At 55.1% G+C, this 13587-nt stretch overlaps 3 protein-coding genes across 3 annotated transcripts; 2 read left to right on the plus strand and 1 right to left on the minus strand.

Annotated features, from left to right (window-relative positions):
* Window positions 1-135: 135 nt before the first annotated feature.
* BDP81DRAFT_444098 (fungal-specific transcription factor domain-containing protein) lies at window positions 136-2976 on the plus strand (the record flags this gene model as incomplete). The annotated part of the gene is made up of 6 exons (XM_060591786.1): window positions 136-675; window positions 800-1007; window positions 1081-1112; window positions 1185-2583; window positions 2635-2765; window positions 2818-2976. 6 exons carry the CDS (start codon window positions 136-138, stop codon window positions 2974-2976), a joined length of 2469 nt encoding a protein of 822 aa, XP_060451383.1.
* Window positions 2933-4671, minus strand: BDP81DRAFT_2789 (uncharacterized protein). Its single transcript, XM_060582986.1, has 2 exons — window positions 4618-4671; window positions 2933-4457 (listed from the first exon to the last, which is right to left on the minus strand). The coding sequence occupies exon 2, from the start codon at window positions 4208-4210 to the stop codon at window positions 3062-3064; it is 1149 nt and encodes a 382-aa protein (XP_060451384.1). The 5' UTR covers window positions 4211-4457; window positions 4618-4671; the 3' UTR covers window positions 2933-3061.
* Window positions 4672-10160: 5489 nt separating this feature from the next.
* BDP81DRAFT_388278 (nitrogen metabolite repression--responsible protein) lies at window positions 10161-11627 on the plus strand (the record flags this gene model as incomplete). The annotated part of the gene is made up of 1 exon (XM_060587082.1): window positions 10161-11627. The coding sequence occupies one exon, from the start codon at window positions 10161-10163 to the stop codon at window positions 11625-11627; it is 1467 nt and encodes a 488-aa protein (XP_060451385.1).
* Window positions 11628-13587: the final 1960 nt, after the last annotated feature.

Here is a 13587-nt window from a genome sequence, read left to right on the forward strand (position 1 = left end):
ACGGCGCAAACCCCCCTTTTTCGAAGCCCCCGCCCCGTCTTTCCCGTCACACCCACTCACAAACGGCATCGGACACGGTGTACCGTCTCTAATCCTCCGCTCCCCGAGAATCACCCAAAGTATCCGTAAGCTCCAATGAATCCGGACCAAGGAACCCCGCCCGCCGGACCGAGTACCGGCGGCAGCAACCCCTCCTCCAACTCCAACTCCTCCGCCCCCGTGCCCTCATACACCAACCACCAGGCATCGGCATCGGCATCGGCATCAGCATCGGCATCAGCATCGGCGTCAGCATCAGCAGCCGCAGCCGCAAAACGCTCCCGCGTCCTCCTCTCCTGCGGGCCCTGCCGCATCTCCAAACTGAAATGCGACCGCTCCGAACCGTGCGGCCAGTGCCTGAAGAAATCCCGCCCAGAAGGCTGCATCTACGCGCCCAAGCCCGAGAAGCAGAAGTCCGCCAAGGGCATGGCGGCGCGGCTCAAGAGGCTCGAGGGCATGGTGAGGACGATGATGGATGAAGGGAGCAACGGCGCGGGACCGCAGACTGCTGGTACTGATGCTGCTGCCAACGCTGTGAAGGAGAAGGGCGTCGCGCAGCCTGGGGGTCAGCTTGTTCAGGGGGAGAGGGCGAGTACGTATGTTGGGGCTACGCATTTCATGGCTATTCTTGAGGATGTAAGTTGTTATCGCTCCGTTGCTTGGGATTTCGCCGGCTGCGTTGGTTACCGCTCAAGATGAGAGAGAGGGAGAGAGAGGATCTGCAAGGAATGAGATAGATACTGACTGAGGAGATTGCCAGATTGAAGATATGAAGAGCTACTTTGAGGAGCCAGGGGCCGACTGCGACGAGAGCCCTGAGCCATCGGACGAGATCGAGGCCCCAGATCTCATGCTCTTTTCGAGAAACATGCCTCGCAGCAGAGAAGAATTGTTGAAGCTACTCCCCGAGCGCAAGATTGTCGACAGACTCATCATGAGGTACTTTTCCTCTCGCAGTCCATCACAACGTAAGTACATCATTCTCCTCATTCTCGCAATCGTTCGCCCGCTACTTTGACGTGTATATTGACTACGTTGCAGACATCGTCCACAGACCAACCTTTGTAAAACATGTAAGTCCTCGCCCTCCTCCTCCCCCCTTCCGCCTTTTTTACCAAACAATCACACCAACAACTCCATCCCAGTACGCCCGCTTCTGGTCCGACCCGTCCGGCACCGACCTCCACTGGCTAGCCCTCCTCTTCATGGTCATGTCTCTCGGCGTCTTCTACTCGACCTTCATGGCGCCCCACGAGCTCTCGGGCGACTCCCCGCAGCCGCCCATGGACCGCTTCAAGCTCTTCCGCGCCGCCGCCGCCTACTGCCTTGTCTGGGGCAAGTACACCCACCCCACCATCGCCACCATCCCGCCCTTCATCCTCTACGTCGAGGCCGAGTTCATCATCTCCCGCGCCGCCCAGATGAACTGCTACGTCCTCTCCTCCGTCTGCCTCCGCCTCCTCCTCAAAATGGGCCTCCACCGCGACCCGGACCGCCTCCTCGCCGGCACCGTCTCCCCCTACGAGGCGGAGATGCGCCGCCGCATGTGGAACATGGCCGTCCAGCTCGACCTCCTCGTCTCCTTCCACATGGGCCTCCCCAGCATGCTCAACGGCATCGACGCAGACTGCGCCCTCCCGCGGAACCTCGTCGACGAGGACTTTGACGAAGACACCCCCGTCCTCCCGCCCGCGCGCCCGATGACGGACTACACGGAGATGACGTACCCCATCAACAAGTCCGCCATGATACTCGTCTTCGGCCAGGTCGCGCGGCAGTCCCACCTCCTCGCCCCGCCGCCCTACGCCGAGGTAATGCGCCTCGACGACCTCCTCAACGCCTCGTGGCGCGCCGTGCCGCCGTTCATGATGGTCAAACCCCTCCAGGAGTGCGTCACCACCCCACCCATGCAAATCATCCAGCGCTTCGGCCTCGCCTCGCTCTACAACAAGAGCCGCTGCGTCCTCCACCGCCGGTTCCTCCTCGAGCCGCGGCCGCGGCGCGAGCACGACTACTCGCGCCGGCAGTGCCTCGAGGGCGCCGTCACCCTCCTCGACTTCCAAAACACGATTTGGCACGCCTGCCAGCCGGGCAACATGCTCAGCCAGCACGGCTGGTTCGTCTCCTCGCTCGCCGTGCACGATTTCCTCCTGGCCGCCACCATCATATACCTCGCCGTCGGCCACGAACCGTTCTGGGGCGGCGCCGACATGGACGCGGACGGGACCACCGCCGCGGCGACATCTTCGCCCGCGTGGATGGCGGAGATGGAATCCCCACCTACGAGGGCGTACCTCCTGCACCTGCTGCAGAGGTCATACTCCGTCTGGGTCGCCATCGCGGGCGGCGTACCCGAGGTGAAGAAGACGGCGGATATCCTGGAGACGATGCTCAGCAAGCTGGGGTCGCTGCCGAATTTTCCGCCAGAGAACGGGGGCGCAAAGGTATCGTCGGCGTCGGGACTTCGCCAGAGTGACGGGTCGGAATCAGCGGCTCGTTCTGCTCAAGACGACCAACAGCTCCTCAACGGCCTCTCTATCAATGGTACGGCTGTGAAGGTACCCCGTGATGATATACCTACTAACTGTGGAGCAGATTCTACATCGTTCCCTACGGCTACGACGAATCGCTTCCAGCCGTTTGAGTTTGTGTCTTCAGGCCTCGGGCCTAGTGAACCTGGGCTCGATCGTGGATGGGTGGCCGTTGGCGATGAAGAAATGGACTGGGTATGTTTACGCACTCGCCAATCGAAACAGTACGTCTGACTGACGTCTGCAGCGATACTTTGACAACATTATGGCCCAGCCTCACAACGACCCCATCGGTCTCGAGTCACTAGACGCGTCCCAGCCGTGGTTCGAACGGACACTGGGACCCGAGGATCTTGACTTCTCTATGTCTAGTGCATGGGATCCGAGCTTGGGACAGTCACGTTGAAGTCACGGCTTACCGTCTTCAAAAGCTGTTTGCCACAGTGAGCTTCTAGGCCTACATATCAAAAGCCATTGCATATAAACCGCTGTCAGGGCGGCTTGGCAGCTGAACGGAGCTGATCTGGGGCACACAAGCATCGCTCTCGAGCTTGGCCGGCCCTAAAGGGGTGCATGGGGCTACGGCTCCGTGAGCTCCTCCAAAAGAAGCTCCTCCTCTTGGGTACAAGCCCCTCCAGTACCTCCGACCTAGTGCAGCAACTGGCTCGCTTAGGGGCTAACTGGACCTGATGAAGTTTTCTCTCCCCAACACGCGATATCGGTGCCCACAAACAAGATGGGCCCGTGGGGGATAGCTGTCCATTGCCCTGATGGAGATGGCTAACTGGCAGGGATGTCAAGAAAGGTCGCCTCAGGTGACTTGGAAATAGATGCGAGGTCGGCGCTGGACAGCAATTTACAATAGACCCCGGATTTTCCTTCTCCTTCGGGTCCGCGCCAATATCTAGCATCTGGCTGGACCGATGGTGTGCGATGAGCGGCCGTCCTCCGGGGAATTGGACCCTGCAAGCTCGATGAGGGGTTCTCTCGGCGGTCGACACACGGTGAATACCATAACGTAAAATTGGTGGGCCGGTGGAAGTGGCCGGCGGCGACGTGCGTTTAGAATCCCAACAATGTCGTCTTCGACAACGGCGAGAACCATCTCTGGCGTGTTTCGGTCCTACATGTATACGTCTCGCCGGCATCGTCCCCATAGCCTCTTCGTCAAAGGGCGCGACGTTGCCGACGAGAGAGCTGGCCTGCAACGGTGCCCTACAAGGCATGGGCCAACTTCCCCGCAAAACCCGCAGATTGACGGCAACGAAGCGGGGGCTGTTTGCATTAGCAGCAGCATCTGGAGCAGCTGGGGCCCAGTGGCGCTTGTCCCTTGAGCTGAGCTCGCTCTCAAGAAGGCTGGTTCTTTCTCTTGGCTCTTTGTGGTGGGTTACGCAAAAAAGCCGAGTTCCTTTGGAGACGGCCAGACCGCGACGCAACAACAGGCTTCTTGGGTGCACATTTGGAGATTTGCAGGCTCCTCCGCGGAGATGCCCACTTCGGAGAGGGAGGGGAAACGTTGGCTTATGAGCAGTATGGAACGCCAGTTGCTTCGCTTGATGACGGCATGGCGGTCGTCTGGGACGTTTGCTTGGCTCCATTTGTACGTAATGAGGAAAATGCGGTGCTAGCAAGGTCGGCATTGCGCGATTCCTGGGTCGTCATTGGCGCATTCTTGCTCGTGCTTGACCTGTCGTCTCATCTCTTTGTCAATCAGATTACGGATATTGGCGCCTCCCGAGTCCCGACAGCTAGGTCGAGGTCGACTGTTCTTTTGTCGTCCGGCGGCCCGTTGTTTCGCCATCTCCCGTGGCTCGTTACCGGACCGCTTTCAGGAGGGAGTTGAGCATCGTCCCAAGGCAGTGGATCCGATCGTTGATGACGGAGGTCCTAGTAGACAACGGTCACAAATGCTGCACGTCTAGACTTTCAGCAGAAGCAGGTTCCGCCTCACAGTCCGCGTTAGCCTTCAGGGATGCCCCGCTGGGTTGCGTTTGAATCCTGCGGCTTGGCCTAGGCCATTCTTCGGGGTTTGAGGGTGTCTGCTCACCTCCAATGTTATTAGTCGGAACGTCATCGGAACCGGAATTCTGTGGATAATTGAATGTGTGCACACGGGTGAAAGCGCCTTTACCTTGATCCTTTCCCTCTACGCCCGTCATAGTACATGTCGCACTATACGACAGCATAATTGGCTGATAACAGCGACGCTCCTATGACCAATGGCATTACCCGCGTGAGGCTCGAATAAAAAATCGATTAGACGTTGGGTGCGCCTCCGCGAAGGCGGTTACTCGACGCTTCTGCAGCCGACGTGCATGAAGGGCCCTCAGAGACAAAATAGGCGTCGTTGTGGTGCGGTGCTAGGTCGAACCTGGGTGATGCAGCAAGCGCTGTAACCGGTGGGAGCGTGGCACGGGTAGCTCAGCGAGGAGGCTAATCTCAGACCTGCGGAGAGTGAGGCTAGAGCCTAGATGCTAGTGTCTGCATGTGCTGTGGGTGGGAGATTCTGGATGTTGTCTGGTTGTGTGCAGTGAATTTGCCCATCATGGCGTAGAATTGCGATATTCGATGATTCTTCTGCCTGGGAGCTAGCAGTGGGACCCAGCCATCCGGGCCGGGGGGGGGGGGGGCCATGCTGTACGTATAGTAGGAGGGGGGAGGTACCATGAGAACCTGGTCGAGCATCGGGGATGGAGGTAGGTACGAAGTACGGATAGGTATGCGTAAGGAGTATCCGTAGGGTTGTGCCCATTTGATATCCGTAGTGGCATGGTCCGAAGGCTCGAGCTTTGGACGTAATAATGAAGCGGTGGGCTTTGAGATGGTGGACGATGCAGATTTCTTTGGATCACGTTTGCGAGTCGTGTGGAGCTCTGAGCCAGAAAAAGTTTGCACAGGGTTCGGAGAGTATTGTGGCATCGGGATTGACTCCGATCACCGACCTGAAGAGGCGCCAGTTGACAGTATGTGGAGACGTTGATTTGCGCCGGGGGCTGACCGGCGCAGCAGTGCTTAAAAACAAGGACCCCGTGATGAACGACCGTGCTCGTAATAGGGCCCGTGAACCGACAAAGTCGGACTCATCCAGGTGCCCTTATCTGACGGGCTATGTGATGCCATGGTCCGAGCCGGGCAAGCGTCTGTATCCGTCTAGAAAGGCATGAGGTATGGAGGGAGGCGCAGACACCCGATATCCATGGACTACCTTATGGGCGGATGTCTCGGTCTGATATGATGATGTGATGGCAGGTCGAACGCGTCAGGGTTGGTTCGTGTTTGACATATAGTTGATGTATCCGTAGTCGGTGAGCATATCGGAGGGCCACATTGATACTTCAATATGCCATTGATGCAAAACGTACGTACGACGTACGACTACCTACGCCTTGCGTAGCATGGAGGGACGATAAGAAAGCCCCAAAGGTTGTAATGTACGTGTTGTACCCATGTACTCCATCGTGACCGCCCTTGATGTCCTTGACGCCTTGGAGACAATGGCGGCATTACATGGGCTTGGTTGCATAGGTTTGGCATGAGGCGTGCCTGACTGCGGCGCGGGTACTTGCTTTAGGCTGAGAAGGGTAATAAAGTTGCCAAAGATAAGGAAAAATTTTCTGAAGCAGCAGCAGCCGCATTGCGCAAGAGAAAAAAGACTGGGGACAGATGGTGAGAGGTCTGGCTGTCTGAGGAGAAAACAAGTTGGAGGTGTTTCTCAGTAGGTAACAGCAACTGTGTAAGCGAAACTCCGAGCCAACCGCGGGCATCCTCTTACATAATAAAGCCAACCTACGGTGCTAGGCCTCGCGGGAGAGAAAATTATTGCAAATGGGGCACTGGGGAGGCCCTAGTAATATTCTTTCTCAAGTCTTTCTTCCACTACCTCACGAATACTTCGTAGTTCGTACGTCTGCTAAGGTAACACGGTAGGTACCACTGTATGTCTCCATTGCACCTTCCAAGTTTCTTTCCCGCTCATGAGACATGGACACAAAGACTTGAAAGTTGAGAGTTGAGACGGAAAGACTGTGAGGGTAGCCAGTGCCCGCCGTAGTCCCGTTCCAAGACCCGTCCAGAGCGGCCCCTCTTTTGGAGAATGGCTCCAATACGGCTCCAATACGGCTCCAATACGGCTCCAGAAGTCCCCGTCTCGTTGATGCATCGCCCGATTCAGTGACCAAGTCATCGATCCCGGCCTGCTACTGGTTGCACTGCAGCAGACGTGGTTCCGGTACGAAGCAATACACCCTCGAAAGGACAGGCAACGGCGTAGCTTCTGGAAGTTGTTTGGTGAAGGAGGGACTGAGGGTCGGCTAGAAAGAAAGAAAAGAGACACGAGTTTTCGTAGGTGGTGCTAAATGGAATGGGAAGGTAATGCGGTACACGTGCTCCCGCCTCGACACCGTACCGGCTGAGGTAGCCGCGTATCTTTTCTCTTGTATCCATACCACCTTACCTACGTGCCTGCGTATCCGTTCTACCTTAGGGGTGTCTTCCATCCCACTCAACTTCCCACCTCGCAGCTTTCCGCTTTACACTTACCCTCTCATTACTCGATAGCCGTGGTAATGCTTTCCCGAGTCCTCATCATCAGTGGTGCAGAGCAGAGGTCTCTTATTAAGGTACTCAGTATCCGTACTTACTCGAACCACAACCCCATCTCACTCCCAGTGTTTCCATCTCATCTCATCCCATCTGTCTTGGGTTGCGTTCTTACAGTTCCGCGAGTGCCCCCCCCCCCCCCTCTCAAGCACGCCTGAGATCCGGGCGTGCTTCCGGCCCCATGGATGATGGCTTGATGGCTGGGTGTGCGTGTGTGGTGTTTCCGCTCGATGGGGCCCCGTTATTTGCGCTTGCATCAAGGTTCGAATGAGAAAACGCAACGTGCTCAACCTCGTGGCCGCCGGCGAAGATTCAATTATTAACAGAAAAGGGCCAACCGCAAGGTCCTGCCGCGCCAGGCCCTGGCCACCGATTTTCACTCCAGTAAAAATACAAATTCTTTATCCGTATTGGAATTTACTTTTGACTTTGACCGTTCCGTTTGTGTTTATTCTGCTGCACTTGCCGAGCACCTAACTCTACATTGAGAAACTCGCGGTTGCTGTCATTTGTCTGGCTCTTTCCATCGCCTAAGAAGATATCACACTCTTCCTTACTTACAGCATTAGATTGTTCCCGTCACACACCTTCTCTCTCACACACACACACCCGCATACCTACCTACCTTGAGGAAGCCATCCATACACACACTTATTCCCCTCCCCATCCGCTTCTAGACTTATCAATCTACCGAGTCCACGGTTACACCTCTTCTTCACCCTCTTTCCTCACAACATCCTCTCATCCCACTGGCTGCTCTCCTCTGGTCGAACTGCATGCACTCTGCCCTCGGCCTGTCTTCCTGTTCGCTCGTCATCAGTCAGTCGGCCCAGTACCAGCACCAGCACCAGCACCAGCACCACCAGCACCACCAGCACGGCCCAGAAACATCGCGGCATACCTTGTCCGTTTCCAGTTGGTCAAATCACCACACGGACTGACTAGGACCGGTATCAAAAGCTTGGAAACTCCTCATCTGAGGTCATCTGATCTTCACCTCCTTCTAAACTTTATTCTCAAAGCGTTGGGTCGTTGGCCTGGCTCTCTCTTTCATACTCCAAAACGCCCCGACTTTACCTACCCTTTACGCATACGGATACAGCCTGGACTTTCTGCTCCGGTCGTCTCAGTATCTTAAGGTTCGACTTCACATAAGGCAACCCCATCTTCTTTCTACCCGAACCACTCTACAGATTCGCCCTAGTCGTTCTGTAGGCAAAAGAGCCGCCCAACGACACAAAGCAGAAGGCCATCGCGACAAAACAAAAAACGGCACCGATCAAGACCCCAAGGAACATCATCTGATCCAGCCGTTATCCACTGCACCGTGGACCTCTTTATTTTCTGGTTTCCTGGCTGCCACCCGACCCCGTCTCAACCCATACACCGCTGGTGAGGCACACCCCGACATCAGCCAGCTTCGCATCGGATCTCCACGCCGAACTCCTTCCCAACCTGCCCGCCCAGCCCGGCGACTCTTTACAGACAGACCAGCCCGCCCAGTGCCCACGAGGCAATCTAGCCGGTGACGCTCCAACGCGCATACTGGGGCACGGTCAGCCAGTATTTACCCCGATTGGACCGTCTCCTTGCACCGTGAGTATTCGGTTGCAGATTATCGGTGGATAGCCCGACGACAACGACGACAAGTACAGCAAGCACGCACACCTGCCGTCATCCCGGAGCTGTCCTGAGTGGGCAAGTCGACTTAGAACAATTGCTCACTTGACTGAGACCGGCAGGGGACACTCACACACACACCACATTCTCACTCACTCACTCGCTCTACGGATACTCTCACACGCTTTATCTCTGTGTCTCTTCCTCGCACACGCACTCTCATCATCCGCGCCTGCTGCAATCTTCGCGGGACAAATCTATCCGCACACCATCAAGAGCTGCCTTCCATCCCATCTAGACACCCCTCCATCATTTTACAGCTTCTGCAGCTGCCAAACGTCCAACCCTCGAGCCACTTATCTCAGGAACACCCGGGGTAAATACGAGAGAGCGTACGACAATCCTGGAGATATCTTCCTGACCTGCAGTCCTTGCCTCGCCTCGCCAAATTTCCCTTATCAGCAGCATCGACAAAGTCTACCACTTTCACACCCCCCCCCCCCCCCCCCCCCCCCCTTGACGGAATACCTTACCTCCCCTCGCCGCCTCCGCCGACGGACGCAGCCTAGTTTACTATCCGTCCATTCCCCCAGATCTTTTGATCGACCTTTGGCCTGAACAGGCGTGTGTCCATCTCTTGGATCTTGGCTTTTTGGGGCTGTTTGCTGGGGTTAACCCCGCCATCGACCAAAATAAGGAGCTCGCTGTTTTGATAGCGGGTGATTGCTATCTAAGGTATCTCGCCATTCTCCTCAACCGACCCCTCAGGGTTCTTGAATCATTCCGGTCCACTGCTTCAGGAACCGACCGCATTTGATTCTTGTTCCTTTTTTCGAGAACGCACCCCGTCACGTCACCCGTCACCCGTCCACACCTTGACAATACTCCGTACGCCTTGCCTCTCTCCGCCTTCTCTCGACGTCGCGAGCGCAGAGACCTGCGCTTGGCCCGTTCAGTCCTCCCCTATTCCGCGATAAGGCCTCTGGCTTGCTATAGGTTCGGGGCGGGATTTTACGTATCGGTTTGTCATGGTTGATACTCCTCTTTAAAAAAAAAAAAAAAACAAGTCCCATCCATCCATCGAATCCGACCTAACGATCGACGAAGCCGTTTTCGGGACAACCAGCCCAGCACTACATCGCTCTCTCTCTCTCTCTCTCTTTTTTTTTTTTTTCCCATTTCTCCACAAACCAAGGCCGCACTTACACCCTCCCTACAGCGCATTCTCTGGGGGAAATAGCGGGGTTGACGACAAGCCCTTGCAGCAACCCTTTCTCCCGACTCAAAAAATTCCTTTACTCTGTGCCGGCCGCACAGTCAAAGCCTCTCTGCTCTTCCCCGCAAGAGCAGTTTATGTCCGAGACTTCTCAGATGGTGACTCTGATGCCTTCCCAACTCAACGGGATCGGGATCGGGATCCCTATCCGACCCGCCAAGCAACAACACCAACACCAACACCAACACCAACAGCAGGATCACTCAAATCACCACTACCACGGCGACTCGGCTGTGTACAGCGCCGTCAGGACACACAAACACTCGCGCTCATCTTACTCTGACGCATCGCCGTTGTCTTCTTCAAGAAACAACTCCCTCACCTTCCGCCCTTTCAAGCGTCCGATGCCCACCCCGAACAAGACAATTGCTGTCATCAATGCCAGCGGTCGTCAGGCTGCATCATTTATCAGAGTTGCCACGGCTGTGGGCTACCACGTCCGCGCTCAACTACGAAATCTCGAAGGCGTCGTAGCCACCGAGGTCAACTCAAATCCTAATGTCACCGTTCTTGTCGGCGAGTTGTACACGAGACATAAGCCCACTCCGGACAACAGAGACGTGACAACTAACGGTCCCATTTCCGGTGTTGGTGTAAACCACGACCTCATCAATGATCTCTTCCGCGGTACTCAGCTGGCTTTCATCAACACCACCTTCTATGGAGATGAGTTTCAGATCGGAAAGGCACTTGCCGACGCCGCTAAGAAGGCTGGGGTACAACACTACGTCTACTCCACGATGCCCGATCATGCTGCATACAACTCGGATTGGCCATCGCTTCCTCTCTGGGCTGCTAAGCACCAGGTCGAAGAGTACGTCCGCTCCATTGGCATGCCTGCTACTTTTGTGTACACTGGCATTTACAACAATAACTTCACCTCGCTGCCCTACCCACTCTTCTGCATGGAACTCCAGCAGGATGGTTCCTTCACTTGGCAAGCCCCATTCCACGAAGATGTGAAGCTGCCTTGGCTGGATGCTGAGCACGACGTTGGTCCCTCCATCCTACAAATTTTCAAGGATGGTGTGGCCAAGTGGCGTACAAAGCGTGTTGCTTTGGCTTGGGAGATGCTGACTCCACACGAGGCCTGTGAGGCTTTTGCCAGAGGTGTTGGCCGGCCAGTCAAGTATGTCCGGGGCCCGATCGACCTGAAGGTCAAGATCCCCAATGGCTACCGTCAACAGCTGGAGGCGCTGGAGAAGCTGTTCTCTCTCGGCCACCAAGATCCCAAGAAGCAACCTCCCTACTTTGGAGATGTAGAGCTGGAAGAGAACTGCCTCACTCAGTCTATGGCACTCTGGGAGGGCCCGAGAGGTCTGGAAGAATACGCACAGGAAGCTTTCCCACTGGAAGAACAAGCCAACGGCTTGACGTGGATGTTGGAGGAAGAGGAGGAAGCGCCCGAGGAGGAAGTTGTGCCAGCAGTCCACCAGCGGGATCAGGAAGTGCAACAAGAAGAGGAGGAAGAGGAGGAGGAGGAGGAGGAGTACTCAGATGAGGAAGACGAAGGCCTGACGATGAGAGGGCTGAAGAGAGATGAGGAGGAATGGCTCGCATGAAGTCGTGGCCCAGTGAAAGTAAGGACGCGGCACCACTTGGTTTCGACGGCCTTGGGCTCGAACGACTTTACACGTGTCATCGACACACACACATTCGACTTATACATTGCATGCGGCGGCGTCCAGGTGCCGAGGATTGTTGGATAACGAAGGGAAAACGGTTCGGGGGAAAAAAAAAACGTGCGTTTGGGGAGTCGATTTTCTTTCTGCCCGGCGGTGGTGTACCTCCCCCCAAGTCGGGGTTGAGTTGAGACCTGTCTGAGCGGAGCCAGTTTGTGTGATGGCGATGATGGCTCTTTTCCTCGATATCGTTCATATGGGCTGGCATGGCGTTGCGTGGTCGACAACAACAACAACAACAACAACAACAAAAGAAAAAGGGCAGCTAGTTGTGCATAAGGTAGCTAGCTCCCAGGCGACTATTCTCTCTGGTTATTGTGCTTTTTGGTTTACTTCATGACGAAGCGAGGAGGGATCCAAGAAGAAAAGAAGGGCAATAGGCCTCAACGGTGCCTTTTTATCACAAAATACATAAAGACGATTTCAACTTTGAACCACGATTTAGCCTACGGAGAAGAGATGAGAGGAACCCATGAGTGAGGTGAGAGGGCGCTTCAACCAGTTTTAAAGGCAGAATTTCCTCATTTGTGACGGCGCTTGTCGTCGGTTGAGCGATCCAGGTTATGTATGCTCAGTGGCAGGTGGCCATGCTTTTCCACCCCTGATACTAACCTGCCCCCTTGCTCTACGGCGTGGGGGGTTGTTCTTTTTCCTCACGCGCACTCTTACAAAAAGGGTCAAAGACGACAACGCGCCCCCCGTGGATCCCCCATCTTTTTTTTTCGGTGAGCACCGCTGCACTGCGCGGGATGAAGGCGGGCGACACCGACGGGCGGGCGGTCCCTTGGCGCGGGGGTGCCGCCGCCGCCGCCGAGGATTTGCACAAGGGCCCCGGGAGCTGCATGGGATGACTTCATACGGATACGGGTGCTGGATTTAGGTTTACGGGGTTTTGGTTTTCGGTGGACGGACGGGGTTGACCGAACTTTTTATGGGCGGTTCAATGATCGGTCGGTGTATAGATAGATGGATGTGTCCTCCATCAGACTTCTGGATACAGACCTATCGCACTTTTAACGGTTCAATTTGAATTGAGATGAACCTGAAATTGTCGAGGCCTTAGACGTCATGATGCTTTATCAAGGAGTTTGGACCAATGATCGGAGATAGGGTGTTGGCTTCGCTCGTACATCAACAGCTTATTCCCAGAAACTTCTATAGATCGAGACTCGTTCAGAGGCTGGCATAGTCCTGATTCTTCTTTATGATATGAGTGATGTATGTGACGATCGAGACATGGGCTACGAGGGCTCCGCGGAAATTCCGACTGATCAATGATCAAGGCGGGAACTATGATGGCACCTTTGGTTTTCCGACGTGCAAGGGGTTTCTTCTAGAAGCCTTCTTTCCGAGTCAGTCTTTGCCGAACTGGGGCTCCGGCCGGCATAGCGTACACAGTTAAGATTGGCCCCGGCCTTTTTTTTTTTTTTTTTTTTTTTTTGGATATACGGATAGATACGACGGGATTGATAGGAGAGGGTCCGACTGTTCCTCATTCGAGTGTCCGTACTCCGTATCCGATAAGGAGAGCCAAGTTTTTTTTCTTTCTTTCTACTACCCTTCCCTCCCGTCTCTTCTCATCCAACTTCCAAGGAACGGGAAAGGAAATGGGATGGATAGGGGGCAACACTGGAGATTGTATGAAGATTTTGAACCGTGTTGAAAGTCGAAGAAGATGTGTGATGTACAGAGTACGTCACTCTTACACTGGGGTCTAGCCCAAAGACGAGCCCCGATCCAGTGGATTCGTAACAGCGTTGGTCACAGTATACCATTATTGTTGCTGAAGGGAACGAACTTAGCACAATGTTGTCTGGTCCCAGTATCGTTCAATGCATTA

The sequence above is a fragment of the Colletotrichum phormii genome, assembly GCF_030913505.1.
Source record: "Colletotrichum phormii strain CBS 102054 chromosome Unknown BDP81scaffold_1, whole genome shotgun sequence".
NCBI classification, from domain to species: domain Eukaryota; kingdom Fungi; phylum Ascomycota; class Sordariomycetes; order Glomerellales; family Glomerellaceae; genus Colletotrichum; species Colletotrichum phormii.

Bases quoted from the DNA above. Each gene is read 5' to 3' on its own strand.
- BDP81DRAFT_2789 (XM_060582986.1), bottom strand. From the start codon at position 4,210: ATGCCGACCTTGCTAGCACCGCATTTTCCTCATTACGTACAAATGGAG.